The sequence below is a fragment of the Macadamia integrifolia genome, chromosome 2, assembly GCF_013358625.1.
Source record: "Macadamia integrifolia cultivar HAES 741 chromosome 2, SCU_Mint_v3, whole genome shotgun sequence".
Lineage (NCBI taxonomy): Eukaryota > Viridiplantae > Streptophyta > Magnoliopsida > Proteales > Proteaceae > Macadamia > Macadamia integrifolia.
Genome location: NC_056558.1, coordinates 15239837 through 15262661, shown reverse-complemented (window position 1 = coordinate 15262661; position 22825 = coordinate 15239837). Strand labels below are relative to the sequence as shown.

At 37.7% G+C, this 22825-nt stretch overlaps 2 protein-coding genes across 2 annotated transcripts; both read left to right on the top strand.

Annotated features, from left to right (window-relative positions):
- Positions 1-259: 259 nt before the first annotated feature.
- Positions 260-4494, top strand: LOC122069764 (disease resistance protein RPM1-like). The gene is made up of 3 exons (XM_042633844.1): positions 260-3444; positions 3546-3598; positions 4042-4494. The coding sequence occupies exons 1-3, from the start codon at positions 596-598 to the stop codon at positions 4104-4106; spliced, it is 2967 nt and encodes a 988-aa protein (XP_042489778.1). The 5' UTR covers positions 260-595; the 3' UTR covers positions 4107-4494.
- A 3036-nt stretch (positions 4495-7530) lies between these two features.
- LOC122069775 (histone deacetylase 14) lies at positions 7531-19083 on the top strand. Its single transcript, XM_042633868.1, has 9 exons — positions 7531-7683; positions 8113-8372; positions 10972-11046; positions 12588-12689; positions 14004-14075; positions 15504-15560; positions 15745-15996; positions 18085-18266; positions 18564-19083. Exons 1-9 carry the CDS (start codon positions 7641-7643, stop codon positions 18862-18864), a joined length of 1344 nt encoding a protein of 447 aa, XP_042489802.1. The 5' UTR covers positions 7531-7640; the 3' UTR covers positions 18865-19083.
- The last annotated feature ends 3742 nt before the right edge of the window (positions 19084-22825 follow it).

Below are 22825 nucleotides of genomic sequence, written 5' to 3'. Positions count from 1 at the left end.
TGGTGAAAATCCAGGCCTAGCTGGAGATCACAAATATCCAATTTATCTAGTGGGAAGATGGTATTATTGGTGTCAGTCTATTAATGTAAGCTTGTTTTCTCTTTTATTTATGTGGAGAGTCTGGTTTTACTTGTCATCTCTGTACATCCTCAGGCTATTAATGTAAGACTTCAAAGTCAGTCAAGTCTTTTGTGGTATATTTTTTTGGGTGAAACACTTCCAAGTCTTTTTTTTTTTTTTTGGGAAGGAGTGAAAGACTTCAAGTCAAGCCATTATTGTGTATTGTACTACTGGTTCTCCACAGCTTTATGGGGCCCGAATGTTCCAAGGAAAAAGAGCTTAACCAGGTCCCCCCATAGTCACATATTATCTTTCTAGATTCCTCTAATTGTTAGGGATTTGTAATCCCAGTTTGAATCTCTCTGTTAGAGTTCATCATTCGAATTGAACTAGTAATGCCGGAAAGGATGGCTTGCGGGTGATCCTGACGCCTGAACTGAAACTCTGATGAGTTCCCAACGTCTTTGATTAGCTCAGAGAGAGAGAGAGAGAGAGTGGAAGCTGCAGCTGTTGAATTAGGAGGCGCAAAGGGAAGATGGATTTGCTCCCAGCGACTCTGTTACAACAAAAGTTGGAGTATTACCTGAATCACCCATCTCTACGTGTCCCTGAAGTGCGCAAGGAGTTTGAGGATGTACTGAAACTCAAGTTCCCAGATATGAACGCGAGTCTTAGAGATGATCCGAATGTAAGAAGACAATGGAGGCAAGAACTTAAGAAGTTGGAAGACGAGGTCGATAGTATTATGATATTCAACCTGAGCCATAAATCACCAATGTTGTGGTTGGGCCATCAGCTTCCCTTTATATTCCGACTACTCCATTTACATAAGCAGTTGATGGAAGTGCGTCGGTTAGGCGAAAGGATCAGAAATTTGCAGACAGAAGATGGCACTCCAGCTGCTCTTGATAATGTCTGTGAGAGTACCCAAGCTGAAGAACAGAGCTTAACCTTGTTGGGTTCTGCAAATTATGGAGTACGGCCATCGACCTATGATGTGACGAAGGGGAAAAATTCAGCGCCTATCCACGCAGAAGTTGTGAGTAGGATTAAGGATTTGTTACTGAATTCTAAAGATAAAAGATTCAAAGTGGTTGGTGTGATAGGGAGAAAGGGTATTGGGAAGAGTAGATTGGTTACGCATGTCTACCAGAATGATGAAGTAAGGAAGTTTTTTGACTGCTATGCTTGGATTTCAAACCCATCGTCTTCTGAACCTGAGAGTATCCTTAGGGAGATGTTACGCCAATTCTACTTTGGATTCCCTCCTTACACATTGGAGACGATGGACAAACAAACCTTACTATTGGCAATCAATAAATGCTTGGATAGGAAGCGGTTCCTATTGGTTCTAGATAGTGTTTCAGACTTTGGAATTTGGGAGAGTGTTATATTCCCTGCTTTCCCCTTCGGTCGTCAGCTTGCTCCACTAGGACCGGTCGTCTTCACAAGTAGCTTCATCCATGGTAGGATCGTTTTCACAAGTAATTCCCCACATCGAAGGATCTTCGACATTTTGGTTAATCAAGTCTATGTCCAAATCCGCCTCAAGGCCTTGTCGCAAGAGGAACCATGGGCTCTGTTCTGCCAATTGATGTCTCAAGACACAGAGACTCCTGAGACTTGGCCACCGGGGCTAGAAGGGATTGCAAGAGAAATCATAAAAAAATCAGGTGGTCTGCCTTTTGTGATCCGGCTGCTTGCTGGGGTCTTGCGGGGAAGCAGAAGCCCTGAAGTTTGGCAAAAACGTCTTACCCAATTGGTGGGATTAGAGCAATATTCTAGAGATGATACAGTCAAAGCAATATTGCTCAGCTACGATGCATTGGCTTTACCTCTTAAATCATGCTTCTTATATTTCAGCATCTTCCCCAAAGACATTGAGATTCCATTGGAGAGGGTCATTCGGTTATGGGTAGCTGAAGGCTTGGTGGTGGAAACTTCAACTCCAATGAGAACAGCAACAGAGGCTTCCATGGCCTACTTGCAAGAGCTCATCAACAGGGAATTGATCCAACCGGGACATGTTGATGTTAAAGGAGATCTGAAATCATGTAAATTTGATGATCAGGTTCGCAGAGTAGCGGTTGATATCATTGAATCCAATGAGCGATACTTGGTTCACACCACAGACAATGGATCGTCTGGTACTGCAGGTATGCCTAGTTTGCGTTTCTTTTCCATTCAAGGTAAGGGCATTGAAGACATGAAATCAGGTAAAAATGATGCTGCACGCATACGCTCTTGCATTATAACTGGAATAAGCAAGTTACAATCCTCAACTATGCGTCAATGCCTCTCGGGGTTTCAACTCTTACGAGTGTTGGACTTGGATCTTGAAGGCTCAGATATCGAAACCTTGCCCAACAGATTGGGTACTCTAGTTCTTCTAGTATATCTAAAACTGAAAGGCTCCAAGCTCAAGGAGCTTCCTAGCTCTGCTCTGGAGAATCTGATCCGTTTGAGATACCTGGGATTGAGGAGAACTGGAATTACAGAGCTTCCTGCTTCGTTCTTGCGGCTAAAGGACCTACACACCTTGGATGTAAGAGAGACAAAACTGAGGACATTGCCCTGTTGCTTGTTGTCCCGACTTCAGCAACTGCGGCACTTATATCTTTGTAGTTCTTTTAGAAGAGAAGTAGTGGAGATGCCACTAGGAAAGGAGACTGAACAACCACTCGAACTCCAAACACTTGCAGGGGTTAGAGCTACTAGCAACTTGATAGAGAAACAACTAGGAAGATGTACCCAACTCCGAAAACTATGCATTGGAAGAGTAGCAGAAGCTGATTCTGAAAAGTTTTGTGCTTCCATTGACAAGATGAACTACCTCCGATCACTATCTATAAGATGTGAGATAAATGAGAGCCTACATATGGGATCTTTGGCACACTCCACAACCAACGTCGATACATTAAGGATTGGAGGTTCGGTTGAGGCCTTAGACTCTGCTATAAAATGCTTCCGATCCCTCCGTCGCTTATTTTTGTGGGACAACCTCTTAAGATATGATCCTCTTCCAATACTACAAGATCTTCCTAACCTCATGGTCCTCTGCCTGTCTAACACTTTCCTAGGAAAGGAATTAAGGTGTGATACTGAAGATGGTTTCCCCGAGCTAAAAAGTCTGTCCATCTTCCAGCTGAGAAATCTAGAGAGTTGGCAAATAAATGGAGGAATGCAAAAGCTTGAGTTTCTTTCCTTTGGGCATTGTCCGAATTTGAAAAATCCGCCTCAAGGCCTTGAAAACCTCCCTATTCTCCAACTTGTGAAGGTTGCAGGAATGGGTGAGGATTTTGACAAGATGATGGAGAGGATTGGCAAAGATGCAAATGATCGTTTCAAGGTCCGTCCCATTCCATTATTCAAGCATGATTTCGGGTTAGTATGCAAATCTTGAGGATTCTATCTTCTTAATTTTGAAATATATCCATTAAGTTTCAAAGCTATGTTTTAATCAAACTTTTTCTTTGCTTCCATAGAGTCACAGACCAAAAGCATTGGACAAGGGATGAAGAGATTAAAGAGGCTGCTGGTGAGTTTTGATTAATCATTTAACTTATATAGTTTGTATGGTGTTGAATTGATTCCCCGCCGATTTTGGCCAGAATGAATTGATGGAGACCAATTCATTCCAACTCATCCTGCTCGTCAAGTCTCTGATATCATTTGCCATGGTCAATTGCATACCGCATCACCTCTCCACCATTATTTCCATTCTTGGATTCAAGCATATCTCCCATTTTCATTATCGCAAATTCGGAAAGCACAAATAAATTTATATTTCAATCCCAAGTTCCCAACAGTTCTGTTGCAATCAAATTTTAAATACCATTACTTTCTTGGTGGATGAATTCACTATTACCGTTGGTTTGAGTACACCATCTCTCTCTCATATGCCAATTTTCCTGCTCTAGACACAGTCGAGCAATGCTGAACTAATATAATCAATCTGACTCTTTTGTTATTGTCATATAGGCTCAAAAGGATCCTTGCGGACTACTTCCTTGGAGATACATGACACCTCTAGCTTCAAAAAGTAGAGTTTTCCCCCAGCATCGGCTCTGTGAAGAAAATTGGGCAAGTCATCAAGCTGCATCCTTATGCCAATCCTGTTTCTGTCTTGTTTCAGTTCCTCCTGCTTTTGCCTAACCTATATCCTTGATGATGTGCATGGGCTCCCTAGAATCCATCTACTTCCTACTACAGAAATAAAGGTCTACCTTCTGCTCTTTTGACAGAAACAAATGTTTACATAGTTTAGGAAAAAATGCCATTATTTCATTGTTGGTCAGTGATAAGCTTCCCCTTGAGTATCCACAAAATTTTACTATGAGTTAAATGATGTGGTAATTCTAATCATTAGACAGACATTGAATCCTCTGGATTGCCACTTTACAAATTATATATTTCCCTATGTATGGATATGCATCCCTAATTCCTTATATAATTCTAACCCATGCATTGTTTACCATGTTTCGGAACTGAACCAGTATAAATTATATGATACTCAATGCATGGATAGATCTGACCTAGTTTTTGTGGGTTCATTTGTTGTCCTATGTGTTGCCCGAACCGGCATGGTTAGGGTTGCACAGTTTTCAATTTATGGACTAATTATGAAGTTGGTTTAGAACGAACACTAGGATAGCCTAGTAGTGGTAGCTTCAGCTTGTGGAGCCGGCACTTAGGGGAGGAGGTCGTGGGATCGAACCCTGTCGTACGCATTGTGTGAGTGTGTGTGTGTTCTTATTTATTCTGTTCTCTCCGAGGATTAGTCGAGGTGCGTGGAAACTGACCCGGACACCTTGGTTAATAAAAAAAAAATCATCGTGTATCCAACCTACCCTTCTTAGTCTCTGACCATTTTGCTGACTCATTATTGGCTCTTGAACTAGAAGCCATGTCTTCTAACATTCAATAAAAGACAAGCTATTAGTTCCCTATTGAGGGTATGTGATACATTATATCCAAATTTTCCAATTTAAAATGTACAGAATTTCCATCTCCAAATGATAATCTGAAACCCTCTATAAGAATATGTCTAGCAAGACATACCGCCACTTGCCAATTGCATTTGAAATTCCCAAGGTTATCATAATTGAAGAAATGATGCGGTAATAATACTATTTTGAACCAATGTTTGAGTTGAAGCTTGAGTGGCTTGACAGATCAACCTTGATAGTAAACCATGACTGAACCAGAATACATGATTTTCAATTTTTTTTTTTTTTTCTTGCTTTAATGCCTTATATATGGGGGTTTCAATCACTAACTTCTCCAAGGAAGGAATTGAAGGTTGTTTCCAAGCTCCCAATATGTATGTATCTTAAAGGGAAATGGTATATCTAAGGCAGAAACAGCAACGTAATATGTCATCCTCAATTGTTCAGTCAGCTCACGAGAGCGGATCATCTCCATAGAGCCCATGGATCATAGAGTGATCCCACGGGTGGAAGGACCCGGGCACACGTCTCAAGGTCACCCCAGCTGTGAGATCACTCTATGATCCATGGTATCTATGGAGAAGAATCATATCCAAGCATCTAAAAAAAGTTAAAAGGAAAAAGAAAGTAACATTGACATTTTTATTAGTTATGCTCATCTCGAATTCTTGACCTGTTCTGAAGAATGATCTGTTTAGACATATTTTGGCGGCGACTTGAATAAGAATTATTTATTTATTTATATTACATTACAGAGAGGTTGGGCCGACCCGACTTGGAGGAATATATAATGTACTATCGGCTTGTTGAGCAAGGGTGGAAAATAGGGGGTTTTCATGTTAGGATTTTTAGACAAGTTTTCTTACCATGATTTGGGTACTCTTGAGAGAAATCTCTATTGTAATATTCTCTTTAATTATAATGAATTATTTTCTTCTTTGCCCGAGGATGTAGCACACTACATCAGCGTGTGAACCTCGCTAAATCTTTGTGTTGTGTGAATCTGTATTCATTTTTCTTCCACATTTGTTGGTGTTTGCTCTAACATGATTTAATATATCTTTCTCTGATCGAGGATCTAAAAATATCTTGGGATATTATTTTTTTTCCTTCCCTTTTACATGGGTATAGATGTTTTATGTGACCACATTACACTTCAGTTTGTGTGTGTGTGTGTGTGTGTTGTGGGGGGGGGGGAGCTATAGGTCGAGCAACCAATGTTTTAAGATATTGTTATTAGAGATGCATTGTATTGTATCAGAGAGATGCAATATACGTTAAAGATACATATGGAAATAATCAAGAAATGTATGTAAATGCTTAATGTATTGGTAAAATATAGTTTGGAAATATAAAGCACTATAAATAAGAAGGAAGGTTTCTTACACTGTTGGGAAAGAAAATACACTCATCTAGAGTCATAAATGATTTGCCACCCTATAGTACGAAGTCGATAAACCCACACTATTCCCAAGTATTCTATGCACACTCTCTTGATTGTGGGTGAAGGAAAATTACCTCCATAAGTAAGTAATACCTAAATTCTAAAACATATCATGTATAAAGCGGAGAACGAGGTAAGACGAGACAAATGCATTCAATTGATTATATATATATATATATATATAAATTGATGTTTCTTACATGAACTGACGCCAACTTATTTTTTTACGTATTATATCGATACGTTAAAGATAAAATAAATATCGATTAGTATTGATAGATGAGAAAGAATACTTAGGGCCCGTTTGATTTTGTTTCTCCTGTTTCTGTGTCTAGAAACAACAAAAACGGGCAGAAACAGTTTTTGTCATTTCTGTGCTAAGAAACGATTTTTTAAAATGCAAAAAGGTGTTTGATTTTTCTGTTTCCCAAAATGTTTTCAACAGTATAGTCGAGTTCAAGACATAAGTGAAGGCAAGATGTTGTAGGAATGGAACTCATAAGTGAAGGCATGACGTTGGAGTTGCATGTATGCTTCATGAAGATAGCTTCAGAAGGATGAAGGCAACCCGAAATTGTGAGTTTCGCACAACCAGTTTAGAATCACCACATTTGGATTGCAAGAAGTTCCGACAATGGGTTGGGGGTATAGTAGGTCGAGTGAAGTATTGGATTTTTTCACAAATTTTGTCTCTCCCACTTGTTTTTAGAAACTAAAAAACAAGTCTAACTTGTTTCTCCATTCCTGTTTCCAGACACAGAAATAGACATAAATTTCTATTTCTATTTTCAAAAACAAGTGAAATGAAACAGAAAAATCAAACCGTTTTTAGAGTATTTTTCCGTTTCTGAACACAAAAAAACGAAAAAACCGTTTTTAAAAACAAAATCAAACAGGCCCTTAGCGTTGCCAACAAGTGTGCACTCTTTTTTATCTCTTCCACATTTCTGGCCAGTAAAAACAGTTGGCTGGCTTGAAGGATCATTCATGCCTTGGCTGGGCTGGCCTGGCCTGGGCTGGGCTAGAGGCTATATGGCCTAGCCCAAGTTACAGTGGGCCTATAGTGTCCATCAATCCTTCTGGTCCGTTTGGTTGGTAATTAGCAATCAAAATTGCCTTTCGTTCTTTCCTTCGGTTTCGTCTTCAAGAGTTCAGAATCAGCAAAGTGAGGTGGGCGAGGAACACGCATGGGCATGGAACTCCAAACAATCTTTCGCCCTACCTCTGCAGGTATGCCCTTCTGCAACTGAACCTCTTTTTACCTTTTAAGTTTTTTAGCGCATTTGTTCTCTTTCTGTCAAGATAACCTTGAATTCCAAATGTAATTCTCCTCACTTAGCTTGCATGGATTCTTATTATCTCTTCCCCTTTGGAATACTCTGCGGGGTTTGAATGGAGGATTAGTATGAAGCTAGTTATACTGCAATTGCAATATATGCAATGTTTTAAGTAACGTTAACGGTTTTGTAGTCTGGGTTCCGATGAATTTCATTGGGTGTTTCCTTCACCCTTGGTATTTTCTGTTCATATGTTTGATGGGTGTTCTTTGCTTTATGTTTCATATTACGGCTATCAGCAGTTACTATCAATTTCTTGGCTAATTGGTTTCCTTGTTCAATATCAATTTCTCAACAAGAAAAACATTTGTACCTGTGACAGGGCCTTTATTTATTTCGATATGCCATCAATTATGTAAGCAGAAGAATCAGTATAGATTTTGTTCGGGAAAGAAAGTGGTGGGGTTTAGAAGTTTCCACAAGCGTTTGAGGCCAGAATTAAATTATTTTACAAAATGTGTTGGTGATTCTAATTCTTTTTCAAGTGGTGTTGAAGAAGATCCATATGTATCCCCTTTGGGTACACAACTATTTGATGCGAAAGTGATGTATTGTGTAGCTCCTGCTATGGGCCATAACCAGGTATGGTTGTGTTGAGATGAAGTCTGCCACTGTTGCCAATATGTTCTTAATCACACAATACATTCTAGTAGATGTTGGGAAAAGGAATCTTGTAAATTAACTAATTTAGCTGCCGAATGTACTACTTTTTTTTTTTTTTTCTTTTCTTAAATACTTATCCATTATTATGAGTCATCACATGTTGGTCATAGCCCAATGCTTCTATATTTATGGTATCCAAATTCCGCATCTTATTCTTGCAACTTGTATCCTCAACCCCTTTATTCATTCACTTGTTCTACTGAAAACATATATGTGTAAAATTAAGCAGGATATTTGCTCGCTAGTTATGTTTTCTAGATTGACAGGTTATCAGTTTCAATTTAGCATGTATTAATTTCAGTTGCTTCCCGCTCTCATTACTTATTGAGGTGTGTTGAGATCGATAACCCCGCAAATCCTAATTTTAAGAGGAGAATCCTAGCGGAAAATTTCCTTCAATCCAAAGCAGATCAGGGCTCTTTTGCACACAAAAATCAACCTGAAAGAAACCTTTAGTGTCATCATGGGTGCACTAATATTAAGTTCCAAGACACTTGGTATAAAAATTCATTGGCTTTTGATCCAATTCCTTCACTTGTCAAAATATTTTCCATGATGAGTTTCAAAATGCCTTCAATTTCAGCATGATTAGGAATCTTATTTCATTAGTTATTGAATGAGCCTGAGATCAATGGATTTAAGCTCAATTGTCTTTTGTACAGTTCATGGTAGAATTTCTTTTGCAGGGAATTTGCTTTGAGCTCATTCTAGTCACTTCCACTCCTGCCTTCTCTAGGTTGAATGAAATGAGTTTATTAATCTCTTCCATTTCCTTGTTGTCGCTTGTTGTTTGCTTCTCTGATGGTGCAATGCATCATTCATTGTAATCAAAATTGTTTGGTGACACCTAGGGGTCAACTTGTTGGTGTCACCTTGATTTTTCCCATCCTCCAATGCCTAGATGCCGTGACAACTATGGATCTAATTCTTATTGAAAATATCCAGCAGAATATAGAATAGCAGGATTGCAGGATAGAGAAAACAAGACCAGAATTAAGGAAATTTCTGCAGCTTCAGTTAGGAAAGTCAGAGTGGTAAAAAGTTTCAGTCGATGGGTCTGTTCTGCTGGTGGAATAGACCTGCAAAACCTGACAGAACTCTGATAACAGAATAAAGCTGCACAGAGAAGTTCTAGACTCCTAGTGCTACTAGGAAAACTAATAGCAGAACTGGAACAACAATATTGACCAGTGTTCTTTAAAAATTAGAATTTCAGAGTAAACAATATTCAAAACTAGTGAGTGAAATTTGAAGTAATACAAACCAGTAACTAGAGAGATATTGGAAAAGAATGCAATCTGAAAATTCATCTAGAGAGAGGGTACCACAGATTAGAATAAGTAATAATGAGGAGAGAAGAAGAAATAAAAGAGAAAAACTAGCAGTATAGCACCTGATTGGAAAGTGAAAATTCAGAACTCGAAGAAGGGAAAAAGAAGGGAAGGAAGATATCAATAGGGCAGAAGAAGAGCCTTCTCCTAGTTTGTGGAGCTCAACAGCTCAAAAACTGTTGAAATTTTTTCAATTTTATCATTCAAATCATGCTTAACTGATGGGGGTATATTACACATATAAATACCTTTTGAAATTCCTAAACTGGTTCATAAAGGACACCTATTCACTCTCTTATACTGACAATTTAATAGGCTCAAAAACTCTTAAAAGCTATTAAGTATTCTAATCTAACTGAAACACTTAACTTAGCTATAATACCGTGTCACTTTGTAGGCTTGAAATTAAGGCCCAATACAACAAGTAACCTATAAACAAGTGTCCTCAGGCTCATAGAACCTATCCATGGTACAAAATCTGGTCTACCTAAGGCCAATTGAGCAGTCTTGACCGTGTCGATGATAAAACAATCCAATAGTCCATGAAGTATGACTTGATTATTACCTGACCAAATATACCAGCACTTCCAGAACTGATGGAAACATATAAATCTTGGCTTGTCTACCACCAGAAGTCATGTCAAAACACCATGCTTTGCAGCTGATGCCCTTGATGGTCCACTCTATTGCACTTTAGTCAATATCCAGGCAGCCCTTCCCATCTTCTAGAGGATTTTTCTGTGGTCAGGTTGCTCTTTCCGTAGGACACATGTTCACATTCTTGCATAGGGTGACTAAACTAGAAGTTTAAACATGTATATTCCATGGAAGGGAAGAAAAATAAAAAGAAAGAGTGAATTTGCTTTCAGATTCAATTGCTAACCTTGATGGTTTACCAGAAGGGCTTGAGATTCATTTAAATCTGTGGTCTAGCTTTCAGCTAAACCAAGAAACTTCCCCAGTTACCATCCAGTTGCTTATTTCTGATGTGGGCTTAATGAAAATTGTTCTTCCCACCATTTAATGTTTAATACTGAGTTAAATGGTTAAAATTTTCTTGTGACAAATTTTTTTTTTCCTTCTGACATGTTATTACGTGACATTTATTGCATTTAATGGTGCTGAGGCCTTTGAAGCTTTCTGTTTTTGGTTATTTTCTTTTACATTCTTCTAGTTATCATTAACAGGAGTCACATCCGGAATCTCATTTTAGAGTCCCTGCAATCGTTGATGCTCTTGAAAGGATGGAGCTCACTTCAAAGGTATGAAATACTAGATTCATTTCATAGTTTACTTTCTCCTTCAATGCTGTCGTTCCCTTCTATTCATATATTTTCTTTGTCCTTCAATTATAGCATCTAGATGTTCTGCAAACTGGTAGAAGAAAGTGTATGGTGGATCATGTTTTTGATATGCTTTGTATCCAGTCTTATTTTCCTCTTTGCTCTTTGTTGGCATTTTCTCTTTAAATTAGTGAATATATTCTGTTCTTGCTATCCCTTTTGGGCAAAATTTCCTAGTTGATCACATCTGGAGAGTTTTCCTAAGTGCACCACCTAGTTCAGCGGCTTCTGCCATGTGGAAGAATAAGGTGGTGATTCCGATAATTGGATATTTAGAGAATAGTCTGGATTGGCCACACCAATTTTTAGTCTCAAAATCAGTCATATACCTTCACGTGTATTGGCATACCCTCCCATGTGTTCGTGCACCTTCTGAGTAGTCCGTGCACCCTCTTGTTAGTCCTGAATTTTTCAAAGTTTTATTTTGCCACTTGAAAAACTCTGTTTGGGTTGAAATTTGACATGTGAGTGGTGGTCAATGGGGTCTACCTATCCACAAAATTTCAGCCCCAGTGGGCATGCCACATGGCAGAACTATGTTCTCATATTGGAAACCTCCCCTTAAATTTTGATATGGTGGAAAAAAAGATGGGCCACACTGGCATATTCTTATTGGTGTATTAGAAAACTGGTATAGGAGGTCGATAAACATGAAAAACCCTTTCAAGAACATCACAGTTTTTGGGGTGCTTGAGTTGAAGTGAATGCATGCTTTAAAACCACCCTAGTTTAAATTCTCTCGGGCATTTGAGAATCTGTGGTGCTTTTTATGTTCCTCTTTCTCATTATAACTCCAATCTGGATCGAAAAATTACCATACATATTCAGATTCCTAGCTGAAGTGGACTGACAGTTCTTACACATGATGACCTTTCTGATTCTCTATCTATTCCCAAGTTCTCCCCTAACCCAAGATCTTGTTTCACGTACACACATTGAGAAGGAGATTTAGTGGGGAAATCTGGATCTTGATCAAGGTGAAGGCATTATCTGATCTAATTTTGGTTTGGGGTCAATTCCAACCCAACCTTTTTCTTTCAAGCTCTGTTTCCGGGGCTTTTCTCTTTACTGTTTGCAGTCTGCTCGCTCAGAACTGAAAATAAAGAAAAATTTAGTGATAATAAAATTAGAATTCATTTTGAATTAGTGGTACATTGTCAAATCTCTCTCTCTCTCTCTCTGTTCTTCTTCTCTATTTCCCCCTTGAAACACTACATAAACAAGAAATTGCACTTGGAAACAACTGTTAAACTACACATCTATTGTTTGTGCTTTTTATTGTCAATATTCTATCTGAAATATTTGTCACCTTATGTGAATTCATACCATTGTCTGGAACACTTCTTGACCTATTATTTAATTCTTCTTGTTTTTTCTAGAAGCTTCGGAGGGAATTATTTGAAGATTAAACAGTTAACAAAATTTCTTTATTCTGATTTATGTATTCTTTTTCATCTTAGTACCGTGGCTCAGAGGTCATTGAACTAAAAAATTTTAGGCCTGCTTCAGTAGATGATATTGCAAGTGTTCATGCAAGAGCTTATGTATCAGGTCTTGAGAAGGTAGCCCCTTCTCCCTTTTTTTGGCTTCTATTTTTTATCCTTTTGTTATCAATCTTATGGACAACAACAAAAACTTTATCTGAAACTGCATTAACATGGAAAAGTCCTGATGTCTTATACGATCACACTTTTCATTGTGTTGTCTGGTTACCTAAATTTGTTTAGAAAAACATATAGTTCTTTTACTTGTGGATGGCATTTCCTCATTGTATGCAAATGGTTCAACTACAGACTGTTCCTCATCACTTAGGTATGTCTTGCAGACACATGACTAGAAAATAAAAAATCAGAAATAATCACATCACATCCAAGGAACCCAGAACTATCCTCAATAGAAGTCTAATTAGATTAAAAAAAAAAAAAAAAATTGAAATACTCTGTTGAGATGCTTTGCTTATGGCAACCAAGATCAATAAAAAGGACGTGAACCTTAAAGACGTTAAATTACAAAAGGAGGAAAAATATCAAGACTCATGTTCTGCAAGAATCTACGACTCCATATATATTACGTGAGTGTTGGATTGTGGGTAAGGGTTTTCATGATGGTACTAATTAGAATCTGAAATTCAAAACCAAACTTGCATACTTTTGTAGATATGATGGAAGATATGAATTATCTACGAATAATAATTGAAGGGCTCTAAGTGTTGCATTACACGATTACCATAATAGGTTTACGTTCTTGATGGTTTTTCAATTAAAAATAAGAATTTTTAGTTCAAGAACAAATTGTATGTTATGAAATTTCTCAATTGTTCATCCTTGCATTCTCTTTTTGAGATTTATTTATTTTTTTCTTTTCCCTTATTCCTTTTTTTTTTTTCCGAACTTTAATTCACAATTCCTTATGCAATTAAGAATGAAGGAGTTTTGTGCTACGCAAAATGCAGAATTTTGACTTGAGATCCTCAGAAACCATCTTTATTATAAATGCCTGCTGGAAAATGGAAAAAATGAAAAAGAAAAAAAAGGTGGGGGTTCAAACTAGGAATCTCACCATGAACCTGCAATTCATTAGTATCTTCTCCATAAATTACTCAAATCAGTTCAAATACATAATCTTAGTCCGGTAGGGAAACTAACAGAACTAAGTTTTCTAGTGTTGCCAAAGTCAAGGGTCGAGGAAATTCAACACTTCTTGAGGCAGAATAATTAATAAATACTGTATTGGAGGGGAAGATTTGATTTTTCTTATGTGGCCATAGTATGGTGCTCTGACTTTTAGGATTCAGTATTTTCTGTCTTAACTATGTCTCATATTCGATTAAACTCTCTGTTCACCATTTCACCATATGCTTACTGCATGATTCGTAGGCTATGACTCGGGCGTCTGACGAAGGTATTATCTTTATTGATGGATCTGGACCAACATATGCTACTTCAACTGTAAGAAACATGACTTATTTGCTGCTTCTTTTCTCTTGAGTAATGAAGGTTAGCATGCCATATTCCTGAACAGCATCTAGTTAGTTTTAGAACTTGTTCAAATGATTATTAATTAAATATAACATGGGCAGGGGATAAGGCTGAGTACATTTGTCCCTCCCTGACCCTGCAGTAGCAGGAACCTTGTGCACTGGTTACTCTTTTATGAGCAGAAAAAATTGGCTAGATCGCAGCCACACATCCATTTTTTCAAAGAATAGTCTCACTGCTATGTAAAATATTCTATTACATGGTACAATAATATTAATTCTCTGCTTACCAGTCCTCCAGCATTTGCTTAATTATGCGGATCATAGGGAGGAGATTTGGAGGATAGTCTAGAAGATCTTGAGGAGATTTGAGTGGGGGAATATTCTGTTAAAAGATATTCCAGCTACCATGGGGATTGTGGGTTTCACTTGTGGCTTCTTACTATCTATTTTATAAGGTTGGGTTGATATGCTACAATCTAGCTATAGTTTCTATTTCGAAGGGACTTAAGTTGTAAGGGATCCTCCTACCATGCTAGAGATTTTTTTTTGGTTTCTATGAAGTTATAAATAAAGGAAAAGGGGTTTCTAGAGGTTTCCTATTCTTTTAGTTTTTTGTGGTCCATGAGTTCTATAAATGCAGAATGAAGACCTAGTTAAGAAATACCTGTTGAGAACAGTTCTATGACACTGCAGTTAGTTTCATTACTCTAACCACTCTGTGTTTCACCCAATCAACACTGCCTTAGTTATAGCTGTTCAAATAAATTGGTGGAACTCAGCCTCCATTTTTGCATGAATTGGGGTTTATATAGTGGCAGGACCACGATGTTGATCTATGCTAGGCTGTGCGCTGTGCCCCCTAATTCTTGATGGATTGGACCTATTCTTCGCATTTTTTTTATATACTTGCATTTTTCTTTACATATAGGTATATAAAAAAATGTGAAAATTTTATGTGATTTACTTGAGGGTTACCAAGGTGCATGTGCCAGTTCCCATAGCTCTCTTGATGGTCTGCGTGTTATCAGTGCCCCAACAGCACCACCCCCTTTTTGTATTTGTGCACAGATGCTTAAGGCTCACAAACTGTGGTAATCTCAGGCATGCACTCTAACAAAAATTGGTCATACTGTAGCCTATATTTTTAGTGTGTTTACCAGTGGCATTCATCTCTTGGTAAGCCTTGGACCTATGGTATAATCATATAACATCTCTAATTTGTTGTCAGAAAAGTAACATGACAGTTGTCCAAACATTTTTCTTCATCGCACTTCCTGCAAACCATATATTGTGCTACCTTTATTTACATTTGAGCCATACAAACCTAACTAACATTTGTTAATCTCAGTTTTGGTGATTTTATGTAGCTTGTCTTATTTTTTACATACTGGTGCAGACATTTCAGGAGTCGCTCATTGCAGCTGGAGCAGGGATTTCTTTAGTTGATTCAGTGGTGATGTCCCAAACTATAACTTCGTTTCATTTTTATTTTTTGAGTTCATTGTAAGGTTGATTACTTTGTATTTTATGATGATGACAACTACGGTAAAATCTGGATGCTTCTTGTGATTGTGAACCAGTCTGTCTTGTTTGAAATGCCCTATCTGCCAAAAGTTTGTGTGTTTGGTTTTGTCCAGGTAGCAGCATCAAAGACCAACCAAAATCCACCTGTGGGTTTTGCTTTGATAAGGCCCCCAGGTCATCATGCTATTCCCAAAGGGCCGATGGGATTTTGTGTCTTTGGAAATGTTGCTGTTGCAGCTCGTTATGCTCAACAAGTTCATGGATTAAAGCGGGTTTTTATCATTGATTTTGACGTTCACCATGGGAATGGAACAAATGATGCTTTCTATGATGACCCAGATGTATTCTTCCTTTCAACTCATCAGGTACGAAAATACTAGATAACATTACTTGCGGTAGCTTCTGTAGACTATTTGTCAATGTTATCATGATTGTTCAATTAAATATGTTATTCATCTTACCTGCTGCTAATATATTTTTTATTTGTGCACATAGTGGTGCTTCTTTATGCCCTCCAACATCATAATGATGCAATTTATACAATTGAGATCTCAAATCTAGCATGCTTCCCGTAGATTTGTTATCGATGCAAAAATTGAAGATTGATTTGAATTATTGGGCTCTCTCTTCTTCCATATTCTTACATCTATACTGCAAGAAGTTAGCGTAGCTGACAAAAACATGTATTTGTGCTTGAATAGGATTGTTAATTTGAGAGATCATAAAATAAACATACACTACTCAGCATAACTGCAACATGATGGGTCAGTTCCAAATTTTACTCATACGAAGGCCCAGCCTCCCCTGCATATTCCAAGTTTAAATGCAAACAGACTTTGCCACTTGGAAAAATAAAGAAAAAAATAATTTGTTAAAGATATATATATATATATATATTTTAAGAATTTGGACCTTCGGAAATGCAAGGAAAAGTTGCAATGGATGATGGACCATACAATTGAATTAGATGTGGAAAATATGCGGGCACCAGAAGCATCCTTCCCTATCTAACCACATGTTGCTTTCTTTCTCCCTATAGAATATTAATAGGAACTATAAAATATTAGTATAAAACCTAGAACCTATTGTCCATCTTCCTTCTTTCATGGTATAATGCATTTATAACTTGAAAGGATCATGGTATAATGCATTTATAACTTGAAAGGAACATAGTAGCTTGATCTGATTATATATGATTGACAATTCTGGAGAAAGCATAGGATACATTCAAGCCTTTCTTATATCAATTTTGCATGGTGAGAGAGAAGAGTAACTACTCCCAGATAAAGTTTTTCTATTCGAAGTAGGGAGAGTGGACCTGACATTTGATTAACCAATGGTTGTAGAATGGTGTAATGGGTTACTTTTGAATTTTTGTGGTGATGGAGAACCAGGCCAGCAAGGTTTTTAGTTGTCCTGGGTTTCCTTTTGGGATGTTTTCACTTGTTCAAACTTGGGGTTCAGTGTGTTTTCTGGGATATTATAATTTCTGTTTCCTTTATAGGGTATTTTATAATTTGTGAGTAGCACAATACTAGGATGGGGTACTTTCACCATTTTGCTTGAGGGTGTTTTGTAGTTGTGCTTTTGTTTCTTTGAGGTTTAGAAACTTAGAGATTAAGTGACTTCTGAAAGAATCTACTTCTTGAAAAGCTATTATTTGCTTCTTATGTATGCTAACTCTAATTCTTGCCCAAAAAAAAAAAAGGTACACTACCTCTAGCGTCTTGAGGAAGCAACTCTTTTGCTATATAAAGATGTAGAACTCTTGGAGAAAGAGAATGGAAAGAAGAAAAAGTTTGTGTGAGCCCTTAGGGAACTCTGATCCCTTTGTAAACCCCCCCCCCCCAATTCTTCCCTTTTTCTTTTTTCATTCTGGTGTCACACTTTGGTGCAGTGGTAAGTGCTCTAACTGTTAGGTGAGAATTGAGATACCTTGGTTCGAATTTCACCAACTTCAAATTTTTAAGAAAAGCATTTGAAATCCTTGCAGTTTGAACTGTAAGAATTGGACGTCTTGCCCGAAGATCCTAGACAAAAGGTTGACTGGGCAGTCTTATGCCTGGGTAGTCAACACAGTTACTTGACTCCTAAAGCATGGGAGTCAAGCCGACTCGGTTGAGTCACTGTGTCAACTACAAAGTCTGCAAGCTATGCTTTGTCCTTGTAGATCAGTCCTAGAAATCTAAACCTTTAGGTTGTCCTACATCAAGTGGTTAACAAAATAAGCCCGGTTCCAGGGAACTATCCATCTTTGGGAAGAAGTCATCTAAGTCGGTCCAACTCAGCTAAGTCTAAAGTCGTACCACCTCATTTTTGTCTGAAACCAGAGTCTGGTGCAGGCATAATTGAACATCTTGATATTTTAATGCTTTCTCTAAGGATGGCTATTTCTGTTGAGCTTTCCAAGATATGCATATTGACTAATCAGAATGTTTCGTCTACAAATGCAGGTTGGTAGCTACCCTGGGACTGGCAAGATTGATGAGGTTGGTCTTGGTAGAGGTGAGGGAACAACATTGAACCTGCCCTTACCTGGAGGCTCAGGTGACACTGCTATGAGATCTGTTTTCGAGGAAGTCATTGTACCATGTGCCCAAAGGTTCAAGCCAGATATCATTCTCGTTTCAGCAGGGTGAGTTGCTAGTTGCTAGTTGCCTGACATTGAAACTCTGATTAAGAATTCCTTCAACCTGCCTCTCTTGTTTTTAGAGGTAGATGAGATGAATGAGACCAAGATGTTAATTAAACACTTCCAATATATGAACTCCTTACTGCTGATTCTTGTTGAAATGGATTTTTATACAAAAACTTTGAATTACCGATAACTGTGTCAATATTTATTCCATATATATTATATGTCACTTGTAGCAAATGATCATTCTCAATCCCCTGTTCACCTACTTACATGTATTTTCAATAATTGGTTCAGTTATGATGCCCATGTATTGGATCCACTAGCCAGCCTGCAATTTACTACAGGAACCTACTACATGCTTGCATCAAACATCAAGCAACTTGCGAAAGAGCTGTGCAAAGGCCGCTGTGTGCTTTTCCTGGAAGGTGGGTACAATCTACAATCTCTCTCATATTCTGTGGCGGACTCATTCCGGGCTTTTCTCGGTGAACCAAGCTCAGCATCTGAGTTTGATGATCCTGCCATCTTGTATGAGGAACCTTCTAGCAAGGTGAAAGAAGCAATTCAGAGAATCAAGCACATACACTCCCTTTAAGCATATCTGCTTGCAAATCAATCTGTATTTTAATTTCATTGTCTTCTTGTTCATTAAAATAATGTATATTGTTTTATTCTGATGTTTATGATCTTGTATATGATACACTTGGTATGTGACATTTTGTATATCATATTACCTTGTCTCATTTTGCATAATTTGATTATGTAAAAACTACAGATCCATGACGTGATAATCTACATTTATGCATTATTCTTACTGTCGTCCGTGTGGTTTTTATTGGTCTAGAAACATGACATTGGAGACAAAAAAAACCCATATCATGTATTGGAGATGGGTTTTGGTATTAGATGCTTGCTAATTTGATCAGAAAATCATTGCTGCAATTTTTTATTCAGTGCTGTGCTTATAATCTTAAAGTTCAAGTAGATCTGTTTGCTTAAACAATAAATAAAAATAGTAACACATAAGCCCTATATGTCTTGAAAGATATCTATGATAGAAGGTAAATATATCTTGGTGCTAGGGGTGCAACTGGACCGGGCTGGGCCCGGTCTATGACCTACTTATTTTCTTTACCTGTCATGGGTTTGAGTCTCCAACTCTTTTAAGTTTTAAGTGAAACCCACACCTAAGAGTATTAATCGGTTCGGTTCTGGCTAATCGATTCAGTTCAAGGTATGAAAGATAGAAACCAAAGTCAAATAGTTATGGTTATGGTTAAACAGTTTTTAAATGGTTCCACTTATACGGTTTTTTATTTAGTTTTGTTATCGATTCGAGTGATCAATTTTTTGCCCAATTGGGAATGAATCTATTTTTGTTGAGGCTTGAACTTACAACATTGAGGCTATAATTGTTACTAAAGAAATAAAAACAGATTTTTTTTTTGGTACAAAGATTAAATTAATTTACATGATGTTAATTCACTACAAAATTCTTGAAAAGCCTACATGGAATGCTAGGACTAACCAGTTTTTAATCGGTTCAGTATGTAAAATAGGTTCAATAACATACTGGTTCTAATCGGTTTAAAATCGAACTGAATCAAATCGTTCAATAAAGGGTTAATACTTTTTAAAACCAAAATTGAACCAATTAGTAAACGCTTTTACGAATCCAATTTAAACAGTTTGATTTGGTTTCAGTAAACGCTTTCTAATTGACAACCTTACCCAATACCGACACTCTCTTGTTATAGAAATCTACCTTATATACACACACTATAACTTGAGCTTTGCCAGACCTAGCCTACGGCCTTAAGCCAAATCCTAGCCTGGCCTAACCTTGGGTATTTCTGTACCTGAGCACAGTCCACGGGTTCAAAACCCCAGCCCAAGCCTAGAAAGTTTTGACTGGGCTTGAGCCCAAGTTGCACCCCTACTTGGCAGTCTGAGTGGAGTTAACGAAAGACTAAACCCTTGGAAATCTCCTCATGCTTAGCAAACTACATTTTCTGTAAATTCAACTATTGACTTACAGTGATCTGCCTGGAAGATTGTACGGATACAGTGTTGGATGATTTAGTATTGACAATTACATTTTTTTAAAGATTGTGCAATTCTAGTGCTTGATGTCAATTTCCACATTGACATCATTGTTAGCAGTGAATTGTGGTTTGTGTTTCCTTTGTAAACTCAAAAGCAAAATTTTATGTGACATAATACATGATTTTGAGGAAAGATTCTCCACTTTTTTTCTTTGAAACTGGCCAAACTTATTTTGGAAGAAGACAAGCATAAACATTATAACCATCCAATAAAGATACTCTCCTCTTTACCAAAAAACACAACACTCCTAATCTTTCCCCTTCAATTCTCAATTTTGATAAGACATTTTCTCTATCCTTTATTTGTCAAAACTCTCTCTCTCTCTCTCTCTCTCTCTCTCTCTCTCTCTCGTGCTAGGTTTGGTACTGATTTCAGTCTCCATCGATTCCAAGTTGAATCATCTAGGAATCATCCGGACTCACCCTAATTCTGCCTAAATCAGACTTTGCCAATTCTGATTTGAGTGTCTTTCGTGCACATCTTAGAGAACCATATGGATGAGGCTCGTGTGTAAGAAAATCCTTTGCAGTGAAGTGGTGCAGTGCAATAAGCATCCAACGGCTGAGGTGCATGGCCGGGCCCTCTCAGCCGTTGGATGCTCACTGTGCCTCATCACTCGCTGCAGACAATTTGAATTCGGCTTGTGTGGCCAAATAGTTATTATGTTTGGTATGTAATTATTAATTGGGTCAGTTATTATGTTAAAGTTATGTTGATGCATACATTCACTCTTTCCTTCTCTAATATTTCGAGCTTTTAGGTGAAACAATAACAAACGTGATATCAATGCAGGGAGGTCAAATGAGCAGCTCTTGAGAAATGCATCTAAAGAGTTTTCCCGGCTCTCTTCATCGATAATCACAAAGGTTTCTAATCATGTCAATCTCTAGAAGTATCATCAAAGTTAATGGTTCTATACCCTTCATTCCCCAATCTGGTTTGTTAACAGTGATGCAAATAATGAGAAGGTGATATCAAATGTCACAGATGTTAATAGCAGTAATCAACAATCCATACATTCTCAACAACAAAACCATGTATTAATCAAACACAGTCAAACATATCAATCATATCAATTCTATCCACTCTGAGAAACTTAAGATAGAGTATTACTCTAACGAACCAGTTTTATTTATATATCCCAACCTAAACATACTATCAGCTAAGACCATTGTGGGCTGGTGGGTCAGGAGGAGTTGCCACCTTTAGATAGAATCATATTTGTGACATGTCAATTGTCACTATGAGAGAACTTAATTAGTGGATGCAATTACTTTGCCTTTTCATGCATTGCCGTCTTTGTTAGGTGTTCCATCTTCTGTAAGTTCATGAACCTGCATATTTAGGTATAGCATTGATCACCAATCACAGATGCATTTCCTCCTTATTACAAGGCACTCTGCACACCTTTCTTCTCTTTAATACCTCAAAAAATATGACATAATTAGTAATCTACTTTTATAAAATGAAATAAATATGAAATATTAGGTTTAAGAATTTGTGGGTAAGGATATGATGTGGGTATTTAATAATCATTGTTGCCAATGTGGGGGACTCTCATAAGGGTTTAGAGGGAGGGAGAAAGGGAAGTAGTGGATGGAGAAAGTGAGAGATGTATATAGGTAGAGCTTATTCCTTGGCTGCCTTTGCAAGTGATTGACTTGTAGTTGGTCACCCATATCACTAATAAATGGACAATTTTACCCTCCTTACCCTAGCTCTTCCTCTCCACAAGAGAATAAATGTAATGTTGACGCATATATTGAGGGTGTGTGACATAAGCAAATTTGAGATCATCATGTGGGGGCTCTATAATCCTGCTCGTCACCAAAGTATCATGATAATCATCCATGATAGCATGTTGACACCCCATGATCATAACCTATTCCTTTGCCAAATGGTTTTTTTTTTTTTTTGGGGGGGGGGGGGTGTGGTGGGGGGAAGGGGTAGTGTTGGGTGGGTGTACTCTATAGAGTTAAGATCAGTAGCCAGTCCCTAGAAGTGACAAAGATCAGCTACAGATATTAGTTATTAGTCCCTTAATTCTATTATTTCTAGAGTTTGTGTTCTTATGATTCTGATTCATTCATGGGTTGTCTAGATGGTTAGGATGAATTGGGGATTGTGTGGATAAACGCACGACAATCCCATTTGTACATCTACGATTTAAGCAGAGACTGTGGCAGCAGGTTACTGTGCTAATCTTCCTGAGGATTAGTCGAAGTGCGCATAAGCTGACTCAGACACCTTGATTAAAAAAAAAAAAAATCCTGAAGATTAGTCGAAGTGCGCGTAAGTTGACTCAGACACCTTGATAAAAAATAAAAGGAAGAAGAAGAAGAAGGAGACAATAGTTCACAATTACTTTCTTGGTAGCCTATGTGAACAACGCTGTATATAAATATTTAGAAAGTCATTGCAGGAATAATGATGTCAGGTTGTGTATGGAA